Genomic DNA, 21,182 nt, shown 5'->3' with positions numbered 1-21,182 from the left:
TAAAAACCTTCTTGTAACAAAGGCCAAAAGGAGCTCTGCCCAAGGCAACCTGGAAGTGTGTCCCAGGCAACTGGCCTTAATCTTGGCCCAAATAAACCTCCTATATTAATTTTGCCTCAGTTTCTTTCTTTAGTTTGACAAGAGGAACTAGGATTTGAATCCAAGCAACCTAATCCTAGAGCCTTTGCGCTTAACCGTGGTGCTGTGCAATGACATTATGATTTCAAATAGCTAAATAATGTTATGTTGAGCAGATCCACCAAATATATTTAATCAGTTTCTTCATGTTGGAAACTCACTTGTTTCCCTAATTTTTACCATTTTCAATCATACTGCAATGATTATTCTTGAACATACATCTTTAAATACTTATTCAAGTTTTTTTTTTTTTTTTTGAGACAGAGTCTCACTCTGTTGCCCAGGCTAGAGTAAGTGCCGTGGCATCAGCCTAGCTCACAGCAACCTCAAACTCCTGGGCTCAAGCAATCCTCCTGCCTCAGCCTCCCAAGTAGCTGAGACTACAGGTATGTGCCACCATGCCTGGCTAATTTTTTCTATGTATATTTTTAGTTGGCCAGATAATTTCTTTCTATTTTTAGTAGAGATGGGGTCTCGCTCTTGCTCAGGCTGGTCTCGAACTCCTGACCTCGAGGGATCCACCCGCCTCGGCCTCCCAGAGTGCTAGGATTACAGGCGTGAGCCACTGTGCCCGGCCTACTTATTCAAGTTTTTTTTAAGATAAAAATTCTCAAAACAGAATTTCTGAGTTACGTGGCTTGCTAGTGACACCTTTTCAAATTGCCCTCCAATTAACTTTATCAACAGTATATAAGGGTGTCTTTTCTTCACTCCTTTGAAACTACTGGAAATTATTATTTTTTAGCTTTTGTGAATTAGGTAGAAAATGGATCTCCATGTCTTAATTATTCTTTGATTATTACTGGGACAGAGTGTTTTCCATAGGTTCATTGTCCACTTATATATATTTTTTCTTAATTGCCCGTTTGTGTACAGGATCTACTTTTTAATGTAAAATTTTCATTGAACTATAATATACATACAGAAAAGGAAACAAGTCCTAAATATAGAGCTCTATAAAGTTTCATAAAGTGAACACACTTAGATAACTGCATTAAGATAGAAAAACTGAATTTGAACAGCCCCAGGAATTCTCCTTGTGTCCCTTCTGATTCCCACCCACTTCCCTCCAGAGGTGACCACTATCCTATACGTTCCCAACAGAGATGATGTTCCCCCAAGGGGCAACAACCGGTTCTTGGGGGAGAGGGGCTATCTTATTCTATGTATGTACCAAGTACAGCTATCCATGGACTCTATACACAGATATATAGCATAACTATGGCATTAACATTTCATGGTGGTGGGGTGGCAAGGAGAAAAAGGTAGAGAGATGTTGCATTATCCTGGCTGTGCAGTTTTGCCTATTTTGACCTTTATGGAAAAACTTGGCCCACTTCTTGAATTGGGGTGTTACCCTATTTCTTATTGATTTTGTGAGAATCTTTAAGTGTTAAGAATATTAAGATTTTATCATGTACATTGGGAATAACTTTTCCCAATTTTGTTCTTTGACTTTTACCTATGTTAACCTTGTTTTCTATATACAGAAGTTTAAATGTTTCCTTTTGTTGGATATTTTCCCTTAAGGTTTCCTGTCAAATCTAGATGGACAGAATTTCAAAACAGTGACTATACGTACCCATTTCACGCATGGTGCTGGCCACACCTAGGCCATATGCCTTCAAAACATCCTTTACTGTCCTCATAGACTCATCGTACCTGGCTGCAAGGCCCAGGTAGTTATAGGAGCCCATGTTGATGACATCCTTGATGATTCTTCCAGTAAACCTGCAGGGAGACATGTAAGTGAGCATGGTGGACTATCTCATTTAATACCATCCTAGTGCCCGAGAGACCTTGGGTCTGGCCCAAATCATATGTTTTCTTCTTTCTTATTAAATTATACCATTGTAATAATAAAAAAAGAAAAAAATGAAACTCGGTCATTTGCAGCAACATGGATAGAACTGTAGGTCACTATGTTAAGTGAAATAAACTGAGCACAGAAAGGCAAATACTTCAGGTTCTCATGAAGATAGAAAGTAGATTGATGGTTACCAGAGTCCTAGAAGGGTAAGGGGGAGAGATAAAGAGAAGTTAATTAATGAGTACAAATATAGAGTTTGATAGAAGAAATAAGACCTGATTGATCAGTAGAGTGACTATAGTTTATAATAATCTATAATGTATTTCAAAATAGCTAGAAGAGAAGAATTCAAATGGTTCTAGCTTAAAGAAAAGATAAATATTTAAGGTAATGGGTATCCCAAGTACACTGATTTGATCTTTACAAATTATATGAATGTATTAAATTATCACATGTATCCCCAAACTATACATATCTAATATGCATCAAAAAACAGCTGTTACCACAAAACGAAATGGTTTGCCCTTAGAGGAGAGTAACCTCGTAATGAAGTTAGGCAGAGCATTGGAGAAAAGTATCCTGAGCCATGCAGTGTTACTTAGCCCTGATTTAGCTTGAGTGCTTACTTCCATGGCACCTACGCTCTGGTTGAAATTCCAGCAAGAGCCTGCCAAAGGGACAAGAGCCATGGGCACCACTGTCTCCTTCAACCAGAAGTAGGAGGGTACAATTTTTCAATAAAGCAGGTGTACAACATGCAGAGCCAGCCAGGTCTCATGTTAATTACAATGTAAACAAACTACCTTGGCAACTTAATGACTGTGACTTCCTCTACTGGCATTATGAGGGCTTGCAAAGGGCTGAGTGAGGCAAGACCAGCAGCCTCCATGCCTTGTTTTTTTTCAGATCTGTAATCTGTTGCTCACACTAGGATTTCCTTAAAAGGATTTTCTTTCCGAGGAGCACCTCCGGGTGATTGCTCACCTAAACGTCCAGTTGTAGTCATCCGACACCCTTTCCACCACGTCAAACCAAGGCCCTGGGGCACTGCAGATGGGCCGGTTCCAGTTGTCTCTGATTCGCATGTAAAGGTTTCGCTTATAAAAATTCTCAAAGTCTTGATACAGCGGCACAAAATCCTGTTATAACAGAGGTAGAAGGTTAGCTTTGATCCCTCACTTTTTGGATTTCATTTGCAATTGAAGGCTGGGAGAAAACTTGGAAGACCCATGCAAAGAACCCATCTGCAGATGTATTTTGAGCAAGTGTCAGTAATTAAGGAAAGAGATGGGGTCCACAAATAAATCTGTGAGACTCCCATCCCCAAAGAATGTGCCTTTAATGGAGGAAGGAATAAATGTGAGAAACAAAGGTAGCCAGGATGACAATGCCATACAAGTTCCAGAAGTGGTGGAGTCACTGATCCCTGCAACTTTCCTAAGGGTAATGACAGGTGTTTATGTCCAAAGCAGTTTAGTTGGGGGAAAAAAATGGCTCAGATGATCAATCATATGTTCTTAATTTTTTTCAAACATGAATATCCCCACTCATTTTGTCTTTGGAATTGTGGATGAACTTGAACTGTTGGATCTGTTGGCAAAACTGCTATTGGTTGGCTGTCATGTGGTGGAGGGCCCGGCAGCTACTCAGAGGAATTGTGGAGGCCCCAGGCCTCTCTCACAGCTGAGGTAACCGCATTGAGTTGCTGTATGAAATGTAATCCATGATTAAACAGATCTGTGATCCACCTGAGGCTCAAAGCAAGACATGTCTAATTTTGTCATCTGGCTTGGAATAGTTAATATGAGGCAGAAAAGGCAAAAGCTGTAACTACAGTCTAAGCCAAGTACGTTGGACGTTCATAGGATTGGAGCAGGAGGAAGAGTCACATCTTCCTGGAGGCTCCAGGGAAGATTTATGTAGGAGGGGCCTTGGAGATGGGTACCAAGGCAAAATGAGATTGTTATGGGAGGGATGCTTGGGGGCAGGTTCTCGGAGTGAGTGGGTCTGTATGCTGATATATGCGGTGCATTTGAGAAGAACGAATAATAGCAATCCCACTACTGTGTATCTACCCAAAGGAAAGGAGTCATTTTATCAAAAAGACACCTGCACTCGAATGTTTATTGCAGCACAATTCACAGTCGCAAAGATGTGGAATCAATTTAAGTGCCCATCAATTCATGAGTGGCTTAACAAAATGAACGGTGTATACATACTATGAAGTATTACTCAGCCGTAAAAAGAAATCAATTAACGTCCTTTGCAGCAATCTGGATGGAACTGGAGACCATTATCCTAAGTGAAGTGTCTCAGGAATGGAAAAACAAACACCACATGTACTCTCTAATAATTTGGAACTAATCAATCAATGGGCACACGGGCACAGAGAGAAGTAAAAGTCACAGGAAGGGTAGAGGGGGGTGGAGAGGAGGGGTAAAAACCTACCTAAAGAAATTAGCTATCAAAAAAAAAAAAATCCCAAGAACGAACAAACAAACAAAAAGTAAGTTATATCCTGTCACTCTGCTCAGGACCTATAATGGCTCCCACTTCAGTCCCGATTCAAGGTCCTGACTCATTTGGCTTTCGGTTACCTCTCTTATCCTATCTCCTAAGGACTCCCTGCGGTGTGGATGAGGCTGCAACATTAGCTGGGCGCAGACAGTGGCAGCCTGAAGCATCTGCAGGAGGAGCTCATATTTATTCTACAGGTAATAGGGAGCCATGGACTTTTACTTTTCTCTGTGCCCCAGTGTGCCCATTGATTAGTTCCAAATGATGAGAGGGTACATGGGGTATTTGTTTTTCCATCCCTGAATAATGGGGAGTGAGCCCTCTCATTCTCCCTCTCATCCTCTTTGAGCTCTTTCCTCTCCTTTCCCTTACAAAATGGAGCTGATTTCCTCACAGAACAAGAAGGATCATGGTGAAAGCCTTTGGGGACGATCTTATGCTACTGGTTTGTCCACTCATTCCCTGACCCTGTTCATTCCAGAGGAGAATATAAAGTATATGCAGGCTTTGATGGCATCCAAGCCATAGATCTTTCTGTCACTTCAGTCTTCGGTCCTCTGTGTCAATGGCATCATTTCTTGGGGGAAATTACAATTTTCTGTAGGCAAGAATGTTCATAAGCACGTGCTGGAGATTATCTATTGTATATGAATTTGGAGGATGCTTGGGAAACTACTGGTTACATTTGAAAATCTCATATCAAATGCATTTTATCTAAATAATTGTGATGTAGGTTTTGTTATGATTTAAAGCTACATGTTTATTATAATCAATTACACTCTTTCATGTTCTCACAGGGAAAAGGATGTGTTTTTGAGGCAATGGGATTGTATAATTCTACAAAACTCATTTCCAAACTATTTCTTCTTTGATTTGATAATTTTTTTCAGACTGTTTACTGCTTCGCAAATTATTCTGTATCCCCAGGTGTTATTTGTGTCCCTCCATTTATAATTTTTAAGGCCTTATTTCAAATGATAATACATAAACTTATCCTATCAAGAGAAAAGAGAGAACTAGGTCTGTAAGTCACATTTCTGGACTCTTAATGGAATTATAGTTTTAGGTTTTATATCTTACCCCAAATAAAGTAACAGTTGGTTTTAGAGAGGAGAAAAGAACCAAAACATTCTGTCTATAAAATTCAAACAGAATTAATTTCGGACTTAAAACCACAAAATGCACAGGGTACCAGGGGTACCAGAGATTATAGAGATCAAATACTCATTTGGCCCATATGGAAATCAGACCCAGATAGGTAAGTGACTTGAACCCTGGTCAGCCTCTGGTTTCACCCACTCTCCTAGGTAGTGATTTCCAGATGACATTAGGCTTACTGATCTTCCCTCTAAAACATCAGTGATGACAAAAAATCTTGCCCACAATATGGAAAATTAAGGCCAACAGAGTGCCAGACGGTAGGAGGAGTGTCCACTAGTCATAAGGAACTTGGCTTTGGCTGGGGAAAACAACCTGAGGCTTCCCCATCTCTTGCCTCATGAACATGTATTGCCATGGACATCTAAGGAAAGGTGGGGAAATACTTCCTCCTGCCTAAACTTGCAGCCTTTTCACTCAGAGATCCAGAATTTGCACTTATGTGGAAATGCGAAGCTAGCTCTTTATTAAGATAAATGCTTTGAGGGCAAGATACAGGGATTCTAACTTACTTTCCTGGGGTCAGGGAAGACTTCTTGCTAGGGAATGATTTTTACATTCAATAGATATTTTATAAATTAGGTACTTGCAACTCCCCTGCAAAAAGGAAGAATCATTTTTTTTTAACTACTCAGAGTTATTTCTTTGTGTATGACATAAACACTAACCGAGATATGATACACAAGGTCAGCAGCCTACGTGTTCCTGAGAGGGACAACTAAGCTTGGAAACCTATTTAGAATTCAAGATCTGATCCGAGAATGAACTGACTTACTTTTGGGCATGGTCCTCTCTTCCCACCTAGGAGGCATTCTGCCTCTGCGTGGGTGTATCTCTACTCCACTCCACTCCTCTGGGCAGCAGTGAGCTTTCTTCAGGAGCAGTCAACACCTGCCAAAGGTCAATGTCCTCTAGTCTCAGGCAAGCTTGCCACAGCATTTTAACTACACCAGAAAATGAAGCTGGACTTGATATTTCAAAAACAGAAGCATTGCAACAGGGCATACCTTTATTTGTACCTTTGTCATTTGGCTTACTGCCTTTATTTTTCTTTCTGTCACAAATGGCTAGATGTGATAGAGAATCTCAGGCCATAAGGACACAATAATTTGGGGGGATAGGGAAAGGGGGAGTTAAGCCTAGTAAGGGTCACAGACATGGCTTTGTTTCCTCTACAATATGATGACCTTCCTTTTTCCACCCTTCAATTTGTATGGTGTTGGGTGTGGTGGCACTTGTCTATAATCCCAGCTACTCGGGAGGCTGAGGCAGGAGGCTTGCTTGAACCCAGGAGTTCAAGCCCAGCCTGGGCAACATAACAAGACCTCATCTCACAAAAGATAAATTTATATGGTAATTTATAATTTTCCAAGTGGTATGGATATTTCTATCCAACTTTTATAGATAAGTTGATGGAGAGCCAGAAAGCTTGATTGAAGAAACTGAGAACTGTATCTAGTTCCAGAACTCATTGGAACTCTTTCCAATAAACTGTGCTGCAGGGCTTGTTGTTTACTTTTTTATTTCAGCATATCACAGGCATACAGATGTTTAGGTTATGTTTATTGCCTTTGCCCCACCCGAGTCAGAGCTTCAAGCATGTCCATTACCCAGACAGTGCGCACTGCAACCATTAGGTGTGTATATACCCATCCCCTCTTCCCCCGCTCCCATCTGCCTGACACCTGATGAATGTTATTACTATATGTGCACTTAAGTGTTGATCAGTTAATACCAATTTGATAGTAAGTACATGTGGTGCTTGTTTTTCCATTCTTGTGATACTTAGTAGAATGGGTTCCAGCTCTATCCAGGATAATACAAGAGGTGCTATATCACCATTGTTTTTTTGTGGCTGAGTAGAACTCCATGGTATACATATACCACATTTTATTAATCCACTCATGTATTGATGGGCACTGGGTTGTTTCCACATCTTTGCAATTGTGAATTGTGCTGCTATAAACATTCTAGTGCAGATGTCTTTTTTATAGAATGTCTTTTGTTCTTTTGGGTTGATGCCCAGTAATGGGATTGCTGGATCTAATGGTAGTTCTACTTGTGTCTCTTTGAGGTATCACCATATTGCTTTCTGCATGACGAAAGGAAAATTCCACCAAGAACTATCAGAGCTGTAAGTTTAATACTGAAATACATCTGACAGTTTACACTGACAATTACACTGAAATATATAAGGGAAAAAAACCTAACAAATCTATAATCACAATAGAAGACATTAACACAGATTTATTTAAAAAAAATTTTGAGTGGAGAAAAAATAAGTAAGTCTAGAGGAGTTAAAGAACATATAAGCTGTTGTCATGACAAACCTAACGGACCATACATGTACAGTTTTTCATTGCACATATGAAAAATTCTAAGAATTTCCAATACAACTATCTGAGAAACTGTGAAGGAGAGAATTTATTAAAGTGGAAGGATTTGAGATCAACATATGAAAATATCAATGGCTTCTTATATGCTATCAATAACTAATTAGAAGATGGTATGAGGAAAAAAGATAGCATTCAAATAAAATCATGATAGAAAAATTGTACCTAAATAAGACAAAGTGGTAAGAATTTTATAAAGTAAATTATAAAATGTTATTAAAGAACACAGGAAATACATTAAGAAATGGAGAGACATATCATGCTTCTAAATAGGAAGACTAAATATCATGAAGACATCAAATTTTTCAAAACTAACCTACAGATTTAACTTATTCCCAATTAAAATGGTAAATTTCTTTTTTTCAAAATTCTATACCTGCCAAGCTAATTCTAAGGCATATAAGGAGAGAAAATCTTTAAGAATTATCTAAAAACTTATAGAGTTACCTAAAAAATAGACAAACAAATCGACATTTTATATTAGTAGGTAAAACAATGAACTAATTAATGATACCAGGGCAATTAAAAATATCTTTTAAAAAAACAGTCCTTCTACCTCACACAGCACATAGAAATAAATTCGAGATGGATTTGTGGGCTAAATATATAAAATAAATACCCCAAATCACAAAAGTTCTGAAAGAAACCATAAGAAAATTTATTATAACTTTAAGATGAAAAATGCCTCCTAAACATGACTAACACCCCCTCAAAGAGAAAAAAAATAACAACAAAATTAATAACAACAATGAAAACATAAAAGAAATGTTTGATATATATGACTTAAAAATTTATGTGTGGATAAATTTAATGTAGAAAAAGTTAAGAGGCAAGAAATTGAACTGAAGAAATATTTAAAACACATTTAATGGATAAATTATTGATATAAGGGTATATAGAAAGAGTTCTTGTAAATCAATAAGAAAAAACAGTTAGGGCCAGGCGCGGTGGCTCATGCCTGTAATCCTAGCACTCTGGGAGGCCGAGGTGAGTGGATCATTTGAGTTCAGGAGTTTGAGACCAGCCTGAGCAAGAGTGAGACCCTGTCTCTACTAAAAATAGAAAGAAATTACCTAGCCAACTAAAAATATATATAGAAAAATTTAGCCGGGCATGGGTGGTGCATGCCTGTAGTCCCAGCTACTCGGGAGGCTGAGGCAGTAGGATCGCTTAAGCCCAGGAGTTTGAGGTTGCTGTGAGCTGGGCTGACGCCACGGGACTCACTCTAGCCCGGGCAACAGACAGAGACTCTGTCTCAAAAAAAAAAAAAGAAAAAAACAGTTTAATAAAATTATGGGCAAAGGATGTTAATTGGCTATTTGAGAAGAGTAGGTATAAGTGACTAAAAATTATATGAAAAGAAGTTCAGTCTCACTGTTAATAAGGAAATGCTAATTCAGATAAGAATAAATAATGTTCACACATCAGATTGCAAAAGCATTAACAGTGTTGATAATATCAACACATCAAGTGTTGGCAAGGGAGCACGCACTCTCAGATACTCTTCACTGGAGATTGTGTAGGCAAGCATTTCTAGGCAATTTGGCAGTATTTCTCAGAAGTTAAAATGTATATTCTTTAGACCTAGAAAGCCACTTCTAGGAATTATCCTAGAATACTGCATATACTGCTCATTGACAAATTATTTATTAATATAATAATAAAAAAGAGAATGTAAATATATTATGATATACCCATGTTACAGAATATCATGTATCTATTAAAAGAAATGAAGTAATCCCATATTGCTGGATCAAATGGTACTTCTACTTCTAGCTCTTTGAGGTATCTCCATATTACTTTCCACAGGGGTTGCACTAGTTTGCAGTCCCACCAGCAGTGTAGGAGTGTTTCTATCTCTCCGCATCCACGCCAACATTTATTGTTTTGGGACTTTTTGATAAAATCCATTCTCACTGTAGTTAAGTGATATCTCATTGTAGTTTTGATTTGCATTTCCCTGATGATTAGAGATGTTGAACATTTGATCCAGCAATCCCATTACTGGGCATCTATCCAAAGGAAAAAAAAATTCTGTAAAAAAGACATCTGTACTAGAATGTTTATAACAGCATAATACACAATTGCAAAGATGTGGAAACAACCCAAATGCCCATCAGTACATGAATGGATTAATAAAATGTGGTACACACAGCCATGAAGGAAATGGTGAACTACCTGTTGTATTATCCTGGATAGAGCTGGAACCCATTCTACTAAGTGAATTATCACAAGAATGGAAAAACAAGCACTACATGTACTCACCATCAAATTGGTATTAATTTATCAACAATTATGTGCACACATAGTAGTAACATTCATCGGGGTGTTGGATAGGTGGGAGAGGGGAGGAGGGGATGGATATATTCACACCTAATGGGTGCAGTGCACACTGACTGGGGGACAGACATGCTTGCAGCTCTGACTCAGATGGGGGAAACGCAATATATGTAGCCTAACCATTTGTACCCCGTAATATGCTGAAATAAAAAAATTCCCATATTGGCATGTAAAGACCTTCAGATATGTAATTAGGTAAATAAAAAAGTAAGTCACAAGATGTACGATATGATTCTGTAAAGGACAGGGTAAGTACAAATGAACATAAGTAAGTGTGGTCAAGTACATGAAAGGGACAGGACGGATGCACAAAGATGTGCTTTTGTGCATTATTTCCATAATAAAAAAGAAAGAGAAAAATACACATGAGTTTAAGAAGTGGCTCTTCGTTAGGGCTTGTCATAACCCATCCATTTCACAGGTTGGTTTTGTACTAGTTAATACACATTAGCACAGCTCCACTCAACAAAATCAACCAACCCTTCCTACTATCATAGATTAGCCTGTGAGTTTGGCCTCTAAGTATTCACTGCGAGAGGTTGTGATCTGATTTTACTGATTATCTAGAACTATGATATTTTGGAGTCGTCTTCCCAGACTGTGGCACATGCTCTGCCAGAAGCAATTGTGGAAAATCTTCACCCCTGTGCCAGTGGATTAGTTTTGTAGCCAGAAGATATTTGGGTCCAAGCCTGGTGGCAGAGATTGGCAATTTCACTGGCTGGTGATTTCTGCTGCATTTAAAGTTATTGGTTTCTGGGTGATACTTGAGTCAAAAAGTGAGCCATGCAGATACCTCAGGGAGGACCATTCCAGGCAGAGGGATATGCAAGTGTAGAATTCCTGGAGTAGGCATGTGCAGGTGGTGCTCAAGGAAGAGCAGGGAGGTCCCAGTATTTGAAGCAGTGTGAGAGAGCGAACAGGAGTAGAATGGATGAAGGTAGAGACAGAAGGGGGAGCTGTGTTCTGCAGAGCCTCAGCCAGCTCTGGCTCTTACTTGAAGGGAGATGGGAAGGCATTAAAGAGTCTGGCCAGACATGTGCTGTGACTTAACTTAGGATTTAAAAGAATCACATTAGTTAATTGAGAAGAGGCTGCGGGGTGTGAGGGTGGAAGCAGGGTACGTCCAGGTCAGAGAAGACGGTGGTGTGGACAAAGCTGGAGGCAGCAGGAGTGGTAAGAAGTGGTATGATAAAAAATACAAGATTTTCTGGAAGATTGACTTTGGGTGCAAGAGAAAGAGCCGAGTCAGGGTAACTCTGAGGTTTTGTCTAGAGCACCTGTGCTGGTGGTATTTCCATTTAATAATCTGGAGATTGTGAAAGGCATGGGTTTGGAGGGGAAACTCAAACACACAGTTTTGGGCGTGTCAAGGCTGAGTGATTACTGATGAATGGAACCTAGTGCACAAGTGGAAGTCTTGGCCTAGATAGGAGCCCAGTCACTTCCTCCACGGTAACAGGTGGAAGGCCAAGTAGGTGTTGTCAGATGCAGGGAAGTGGGTGGTGGAGTCAGTGGGTGGAAGTTCTGACTTTTTTGTATTTTCTCAGTGAAATTGGCATGTGGGAGACAAAGTAGCGAAGTTTGCTCATTTCTGCTTGCCAGGATGATTTCACAAAGCCCCTGACTCTGAACATGCTTTGAAGACAAAACACCATAGAGCAGTGGTCCCCAACCTTTTTGGCACCAGGGACTGGTTTCATGGAAGACAAGTTTTCCACAGATGGGAGGCGGGGGCAGAGAGCTCAGGCAGTGGTGCAAGAGATGGGGAGCAGCTGTAAATACAGAGGAAGCTTTGCTCGCTCGCCCTCTGCTCACCCTCCTGCTGTGTGCCTCTCCTTTCCTAAGTTTCATGGAAGACACTGAAGGGGAGGAGGGTGTTGAGCCTAAGAATTAGTTCACGGGGAGTTAGCTACACTCCCCGCAGGAGGGCAGCAGAGCTCTGAGGCCCAGGGTTTGGGGCTGCAGCCATAGAGCACACAGCTCCCCATGTCTCTTGCCTGAGTCGCTGTTTTCCTTAAAAAGTAAATGATCCTAACCTTACATATAAGATGATGTCTGACGGGCTTAGTGATTATGTTTCTGTAAACTATAACCCAATGGACTCTTTTACCCAAACTTAGAAGTGGTTTTGCAAGTACCAAATCTTTACCGCCTGTATATTAGCTGTGAACTGAAATGCTGAATTGGAGCAGTCTGATAAAACCTCCCGAAAGGACTGCTCCTGGGCTGTAGGCCTTGGTCTTACAGTTTTCAGTATGACATCTAAATAAAACTAACTTTAATTCTTTAAAAGCTTGATTTGTTTTTTTCTTTAGCAGACAGAAGCAATATTATTAACTGGAAGTCAGGAGGGCCAAGAAGTGTTGGAGGTGTGAAGGTAAAGGAGAAAGCAGGAAGTCGTCATCTAGTGGAGCCTGTGACTCAATGTACTAAGGTAATGTAGTGTGATTGGCAGGCAGCTCCGAGGGCCATGTTGAGGCTCCTGATCTTGAATTTGAAAGGAGACCAGTCAGCATGGGGCGGGGTGGGGGGGGGGTCAAATTGAGGAAGTATCAAAGCTCATGAACTTTCCTCTGGATAGAAGGAAGGAAAAGAGAACAAAGGAGAGCACAGGAGAATGGAAAGAGTTTAAAATCAAGGGATTACAGGCTCCAGGGATGGGGTTGGGTAAGGGAGATGTTAGGCAGTACTGGAGGGAGAAAGCTCATAATGACACCTGCCTGGGGCAGACCAGCTGATTCTGATGTATAGCCAAGGTCGAGAAGCACTGATCTGGTGTTATCAGCTGCTATTCTATAGTACTTAACTTCCAAGGGCTACCATTATAAAGTACAGGTGGGCTGGGACTGCATTTCATGGAACTGACGGTAGGATACCCATGCATAGGAAAGGAAATGAACACCCCGCAGGCATCAAGGGATGGTGCTGCTGCCCCTTGAACACAGGTGCTAATTGGACTTCAAATTGAGAACCTCCAGAATAGTAGTGTCTCTCAAACTTTAATGTGTGTCCGTATCATCTGAGGATCATGATAAAATAAAGATGCCGCTTCAGAAGTGTCGGACTGGGTAGGTCTGAGAGTGCTAACAAACTCTCAGGTGATACTGGTGAGAAGAATCAACATATACTCCCTGGACCAGCAACATTGGCTTCACCGGGAAGCTTGTTTATAGCTGCGGAATCTTGGCCCCACCCAAAGCTATTGAAGCAGAATCTGCATTTTAATATGACCCCCCTGATAATTTGTGTGCACAGTAAAGTTTCAGAAGCATTGCTCTAAAACATTGGTTTGCAACTTTATATGCAAATTAGAACCTCCTGGAAAGTTTGTATGACCTTCCCCCTTCTGCCTCCAACCACCACCCAGGGTGTACCACAAAGCAATTAAATCAGGATATCTATGGGTAAAGCCCAGGTATTTTAAAGGTTCTCAGTGATTCCAGAAGGTAGCCAACGTTATGAAAAAATGGTTTAATATTTCTATCCCACAAGCTGCTGCTAATATATTAAGTTCCTAGGGATACCCCAATGAAACTCTCTGAGTTTGGATCCAAGCAGGTCCAAACAGGAAGACCAATGCCTGGGCTGTCTGTTTGCCTTGGACAAGACCGTACTTCACACCCAGCGACCTTAATGGACCCCATCCTTAGAAGAAAGTTCCTCTGGGCTAATCCTGCTATTGTTGCCCCAGGATGCAAAATGTGAATGCAAAAGAACAAGTTTGAATTTATGCAAACATTTAGATATTTGTCTTAAAATTTCCTACAGCTACAACTTGCTGAACCCTCTTTGTTTCAGGTGGGAGTAAAAGTCTCTGGGGATGGGCCACAAATATGTGGGATTTACTTGTAGAGATACTAGGGACTATCTGGGTTTAATGTGAACACAGAATTGCAACTGAAATGTTTTATACCAGATTGGTGCCATGTTCTATTGGGATTTGCACAATCTGTTCGATATTGGGACCATATGAACCTGAGAAATATGAACTTGTAGAATGGGCTGTGTTTAAAGTTATTTAAGTCTCTGATGATACTTGACATTAATCGATTACATTTGCTGATATATTCTTCTGGATTTTGTGAAGTTGGACTATTACATCATTGAGAAAGGATTCTCAGGGCCTTTATGTTTTGGAGTCAATTTCAGGGTATTGGGACTAGAAATCAAAGATAGGAAAAATCAAATAGAGAATTATAAAGTGGAGGCAACACTTTAGTTTGAATGGATGGTTTGGTATGAGAGAAGTCATCATGGTGAAAGAAAAAACTGGGGAAACTGAATTAATAAATTCTTATATTTGATTAAGAAAAAGAAAGAAGGTAGAGTAAAAGAGTAAAAATGGAAATAAGAGCATCCATTTGTGATCTTTATGAAAAACATAATTATTCTTCTCCACCACCACTTCATGAAAGTGCTGTCTTTTCTGGTGTCATTTTGCCCGTGGCTGGTTTGTCTTGTGGGACAGTGTGTTCTGCACTCCCAGTGACCAGCTTTTAGAATTGAATAATGCTCATTTATGCTAAAAAGAACCAGGGGGTCAGGGAAAGTAGTATGTTCTATGTTTTGGGCAAGAGACTTCAAGATGTGCCTCAGCTTATTTACACAAAGCAAGGATACTGTCAGAAGTATGGGGCAGGGAGTGGTATTAAAAGGATAAACTGTCAGTCCATAGACAGGGTGGGGAATGACCAAGTCCCATCAAAAAGAATAAAGTGACTGCAGTTAATTAGAACCTGTTAAGCTGAAAAGGTCTAAATCTCTAAAGGGGCTCAAGTAAAAGGGATGCCATAGAAGGGCACGCCTTCCAAGGTGAGTGAGTGACTGATGTTCTCTGCCTCCTGGAGATCAGACAGGGTGGAAAGCATTTATTTTGTAAAGAGATATAAATTAGTGATTTCTTTAATGCAATGCCTTCCTCCCGTGGGGTGATTCAAGCAGTTCTTGTAGCAAGAGGGGCAAAATATAAATATAGGTTGTCCTTAGCCCATCATTTTGGACTGAAGCTCCCATTCCCCTCACTGCCGGGAGCACTGGAGGGTAACAACTCTCTGAGGATTGCCTGGGCCTGAAGGGATCTTTCTCAACCAAGATCCCCTCTGCAGAATTTGAAAGGTCCAGCCCACCTCGCTCAGTTCAGAGCGATTCTGAAGGCACTCCCATCTCCAGAGCTCCCTGTGTGGTTAGCTGAGGGCTTTGCTGGGTCTGCATCATCTCAACTCACTCCATCCCCTTTCTGTTCCCCTCTTCTTTCCCACCCCATGTTGCTTCCTTCTCTGCCTCACAGGCATGGATCCCAGGAGCACACCCCAATAGCCTTGCATTCAAAGCCACCATCTTGGAGTAGGCTTCCTGGGAAACAACTTGTCATGTGTACTTTTTTTTTTTCTGGATGAAATATAGAAATTGCTTTAGAAAAACCAAGAAGACTAGAACTGCTAGTTTAAAAGAGCAAACGTATTGAAACTCAGGTTAGCAGATGGATTGCAGATCTAAAACCTAAGCCTGACAAGAAATTCCACGCTTGAGAAGTTGACATTTGATTCACCCTTTGTCCCAATACTCTGAAATGGGCTGATTTACTGTGTGCTAGTTATTTGTACCTGGTGAGCTGGCAGATTGGTGATAACAGCCTCTAGAACAGTCCAGCTGGTGAGATCATTGTGAAAATAGCCAGGAGGAATCCTTTTCTAATCTCAGCTTTCCAGTTTCACCACCAGCTCTGCTAGGACTGGGGAATCCTGCATCTCTGGGAGCACGCTGGATTTTCCCCTGCTTGATTCTACTGTTTCTATATTCTTTATCATTCAAGAACCTTTATGTCCTCAAAGCTGTATCTGTGGCCATCTTTTTGCTAATACAGGACCATTCCATTGTGATGAGTGTGACATTGCCATCCACGCATCTGCCCAAACTGGAAATTTGAGACTGCCCTGTTTTCCTTCTTCTATCTTATCTTCTATACACTCAGCCACCAAGATTTATTGATACCTCCTAAATATCTCCATAATTATTTCCCCTTTCATTCCATTCACATGTTCCCTAGTTCAAACACACATAATCTCTTTCCTATACTATTGCAAACTTTCTTTCTTGTCACTTTGCTTCTAGTCTTGAATTGGGATTCCATCTCTGCCATCTATTAAATTCTTTGTTGTTCTTCATTCTCTTCTCCCTCTCCCCCCATCTCTTTTTTTCCCTGGGAGATCTTGTCTATTCTATGGCTTTGATTCATATTGATATGCTAACGATATACTGAAGATGCCACAATATCCCTCTAAGACTTTACTCTGAAAGTCCAGACCTTTAAGTTTAGCTGGCAGTTCTTCAAACTCAATTTGTCAAACAATGAATTGACGATTTTCTCCCTCCAACAGGATCTTTCCCTTCTATTCCCCACCCCAATGAATGACACCACCTTCTACTACCCAGCCACCCAAGTGACAAAGCCAGGTGTGGCCTTTGATTTGTCCATCTTCCTAATTCCATCTCTAACTCCACCTCTTAAACATCTCTTGGCCTTATCTCTTATCACCACCCCTATTGTCACCACTCTGGTCCCAGCCAGGCTATCTCATCTAGATTTTTTTTTAACCTGCATATCTGCATTAGCCTTTTGATTTGTTTTTTGGTCTCTATGTTGTCTTTCTGCAATCCATTTCTCATAGGACAGAGAGAATAATCTTTCTAATCTGCAAATCTGCATTGCTTCACATGAAATTCTTCAATGCTTTCCCATTGTTCTTATAATAAATGTCTATGGCTTATAAAAACCCATTACAGTCAAGCAGTCTTTCTTCCCACGTACTCCCACTCTCATTCATGACACTCTGGTCATTGGAATTCCTTGGTTCCTTGAATGCACAATGCTTTCTCTTACCTCTAGACCATCTTGTACCAAGTTCCCTCTTCCTAAAGACTCCTTCCCCAGATCTTGACTCAACCGTTGCCTTACTACTTACTCTTCAGCTTTCATATTTCAATTTAACTTCTCTTTCTTCCAGAAGCTTTCATTGAACACCAAGTCCACATTAGACATTTCTCTTTGCTTTCATAGTGCCATCTACTTATCTCTACTGTGCCTTATCAAATTCTGTTGCTTTATTATGGTTAGCTCTTTGAGGGCAGGAACTGTGTCCACCTTGGCTAATCTTGTATTCCCAGATGATAGCACAGTGCTTGGCACAACTTACATGCTTAAAAAAAATTTCACTTGATTAGTGAATTAACATATGCCTTGGTACAAGCAGTGCTCTCTTTTGAGCATGTCCTCTTTTGTAACCTTGCTTACTTGGCAAACTCCTGCTCACCATTTGAGCCCCAGCATCATGGCTCCTTGACTCCCTAAGGGAGTCACAGGACACAGAGCCCTGTGACCTACATCACCTTCCTTCCCATCATCGATGATTAGGGCATGATTTGTTCATGAGTCTGTTTGTACACCAGACTTCAAAATCTCTGATGGCAGGACCTGTCTTTTCTTCTATAAATATTAGTACCCATTACTTGGGATAGAGCATATGCTCAAATACTTGCTAAAGTTTAGAGGGATTATAATAATAAAGCTGGGTATGATTTTTTTTCTGAAGGTGACTCTTGACCTAAAGCAATTCCAAAATAAGTATTCTGCACAATTTTTTTCATGGGTGTGTCACTTTAATAAGTGTTTATCTTGTCATGGGTACTGGTCACTAAGTTACAGGATTTGAGGTTGTCTTATTACATTGAAGTTTATGTCTCATCTATGTTATTTGTTTACATGTGTTCAAGGCTCCATCATATGGGATGACTCATGTTCATATTCATAGTATTCCAAAGTAATTTTTGGAAAAAAGAGATTCAGCACATCATAAATCCTTTGAACCAACTTGGAAAATTTGTTAATACAATGCAAGATCTTTGCAGATCTCTAAATATTTTCCAGGTTGCCCTCCAGCTCTGTGCAAAAAAAGACATGATGTAGACTTTTATAGGTTAACTATCAAAAGTACCTAGATGAGTGGTTCTAAACCATGGGTGATTCTGCACCCCAGGAGACATTTGACAATGTCTGGAGACATTTTTGGTTGTCGCAGGTGTGTGTGTGTGTGTGTGTGTGTGTGTATGTGTGTATGCGTGTGTCTGTAGGTGCTAATGACTGGCCTAATGTGTAGAGGCCAGGGATGATGCACAGGGCAGCCTCCCACACCAAAGAATTACTCAGTCCAAATTATCATTAGTGTCCAAGTTGAGAAACCCTGACCTAGATGAAATAAAAATGTCCCACTTCACTCAGAGGCACTTTTCTATTTCGGGATAGAGTGTCAATACTTCTCAACTTGTAACTAGAAGGCCAGGTGAGTACAGTCCTGCCTAGGTATCTTTGCTCTTATATTTTGATGTTTTCCTCTTTAAAATGGTGTTTTAATATCTATCTGATGGGGTTGTTATAAAAATTAAGTATTATGTGTGTGGGAAAACCCTTAATTCAGTATCTGGCAAATAGTGGTTGCTCGATAAATATTTGTAGAATGCGGTCCATGAACACACAGAGAATAGGGTTTAGGGAGTGGAGGTAAATAGAATTTACCCTCAATTCTTCCTGAGCACCTCATTCTTTCTAGTGTCAGTACCTGCATCACTACTTCTGAGGACACTTTAAACAGGGACAGGCATTGGCAAAGATTCAGGAAGGTGCACATACGTACTTTTTGTTCTTCTCGTTCTATGGCTGCATTGCACTTTTCTATTCCCCAGTTTCTCATAAAGTCTCTGAGATAGCCAAACAGGGTTCCAATTCCATATCCCATGTAAGTGAATACCATAACATGAAGAGGTGCTTCCTCGAAGGATTCAACAATGCGCTTTTCATAAATATGTGTCTTCCCATTTTGCTGAAAACACAAAAGAAAATCCAAGGTTAGCACTCTCCCATTACAAATATACTATGATACTTAACATTTTGGACTTTCAGCCTTTGAAATCTTAAGTAACATATTTAAGATTGTAATGGGTGCTTGGAAAAATTGGATACTGATCATTGGAGGGGGTAATTAGAAATGTAAATTTTGTTTTACAGTTCCTAATGAAATAATTGATTCAAGCAAAAATTTTCAACAGATGTTCAAACCATTAGGTGAAAAGTTAATGAGGAATAGAGTGTTTGCTAGATGCTAAAGTATGACCTCATAGCTTACTTCCTAATCAAAAACTTGGGGCCATTACCCTAACCAAGTGATCAAATTACATCAACAATGTTGGAGCAACCAGCCACTCTTATCATACTAAAATTTTCAATACACAGCATCACCTATGAAACATTTAACCTGAACTTAGTCAAACTATTATATATAACTTCCATTTTACAAAAAATATTGGGATAGAGGAACATGGCAAGTGATTTATTAGAAAACAACTAGATAATCTAAAATGTCCGATTTTCTATATGACAACTGCCTTGGCCTTTTCAAAAAGTCCCATTTCTCATAAAAGAAAAGGTGTAGAGAGGTCTTAAGAGAAACAAGAAAATGCACAGCAAAAACCAGGTGAAAGACATATTTTGAACAACTGTGGGAATCCAAGTGTGGACTATAAATAACCTTATTAAAGAATTATTATTTTTGTTAGAAATGATATTAATATTATAATTATGTAAGAGAATGTTTCAATCGTCGTTAATGCATGGTGAAGTGGTGAAGTGTTATGACAGCTGTAATTTTCTTTCAAATTGCATATAAATATTCTTTCAAATTGCATATATGTGTAACATTGTCAAAATTGCCCATATATATAAAGCAACTTTGGGAAAATGCTAACAACTGTTGAATATTTTTAATACAAAAAATTTAAAAATTTTTACATTCCAGTGGAAAGTAGATTTTTAGCGTAAAACCATTTGGTTACCGTTTAATTGATGTGCCCATAGTAGCTCCATCAATATTTACTCAATGGGTTATTAAATAAATTATATCTAATGCTAATATTTAAAGTTTAGTCAATAAATATTTATACATTCATTCATCATTTCATTTAATAAATATAAGTCAATTTGCAGATTCCCCATTTCTTAATGAGACGATCCATAAAAAGTGTTTTGACCACATGGAATATATAACTGCTAGTGATTTGCAAGAAATTGTCAAATGTCTGCTAATACTTAATGTATTAATTTAGTTTATTATATATATTTGGAATGATTTATTATATCATGTTAATTAGAAATACCATTTTTGCTATTCTCATAGCCTTTGCCATCACCTCAATCAACACGGTTTTCCAGAGTATATAATTTCCTCTGCATTGTTTGAGATGCAGCAGTTTGAGAAACTCTGTGTGATTTAGTCACTAGAAATTTTATCCCAACCCACAAAATAGATGAAAAAAAAATCAACCTGGTAGATGGATATTTTCGATCTCTACATTATTTGTTTTTAAAGCAATTTTTAAAAGCCTTTTTATAATGACATCTAACATTTGAATTCTTAAGTCAAAACAACACAAAATATTATTAAATATTTAAATTCCCTGCCTCCGTATTTATCCATTGTGTCAGGTTACCTCTAACTAACCTGACACAATGGAGAAATAACCCAAAACTAACACTGATGGATGTTGTTCCTATCTAATGTGTCTTTCCCAAACACCATCTGATAGCTACATAATGAAAATGAGAGAGCACTGCTGCGTACAAGGTAAAAGGTAAATGAGAGGTTATAATTTTGCCTTGTATATAGGGCATTTACTGCGTGCCTGCCACGAGCACACAACGTGCTAGGCTCTGGGAATTCAAAGATGATCAAGACAGACCCAGCTCCTTCTCCTCCTCCCTCTAATGCCTTTACGCA

General features: G+C 39.5%; 1 protein-coding gene across 1 annotated transcript in view; it reads right to left on the bottom strand.

Moving 5' to 3' along the window:
* Nucleotides 1-21,182, bottom strand: part of SPTLC3 (serine palmitoyltransferase long chain base subunit 3) — a 129,016-nt gene that overhangs the window by 76,172 nt on the left and 31,662 nt on the right. Inside the window, 3 exon segments of the mRNA XM_045528394.1 lie at nucleotides 1,721-1,869; nucleotides 2,933-3,087; nucleotides 19,047-19,232. Of these exon segments, the coding sequence (XP_045384350.1) occupies nucleotides 1,721-1,869; nucleotides 2,933-3,087; nucleotides 19,047-19,232 (490 nt within the window).

Source organism: Lemur catta, chromosome 17 (assembly GCF_020740605.2).
Source record: "Lemur catta isolate mLemCat1 chromosome 17, mLemCat1.pri, whole genome shotgun sequence".
Taxonomy (NCBI): domain Eukaryota; kingdom Metazoa; phylum Chordata; class Mammalia; order Primates; family Lemuridae; genus Lemur; species Lemur catta.
The sequence above is the reverse complement of the archived record's forward strand: the minus strand, read 5'-3'. Positions and strand labels throughout refer to the sequence as shown.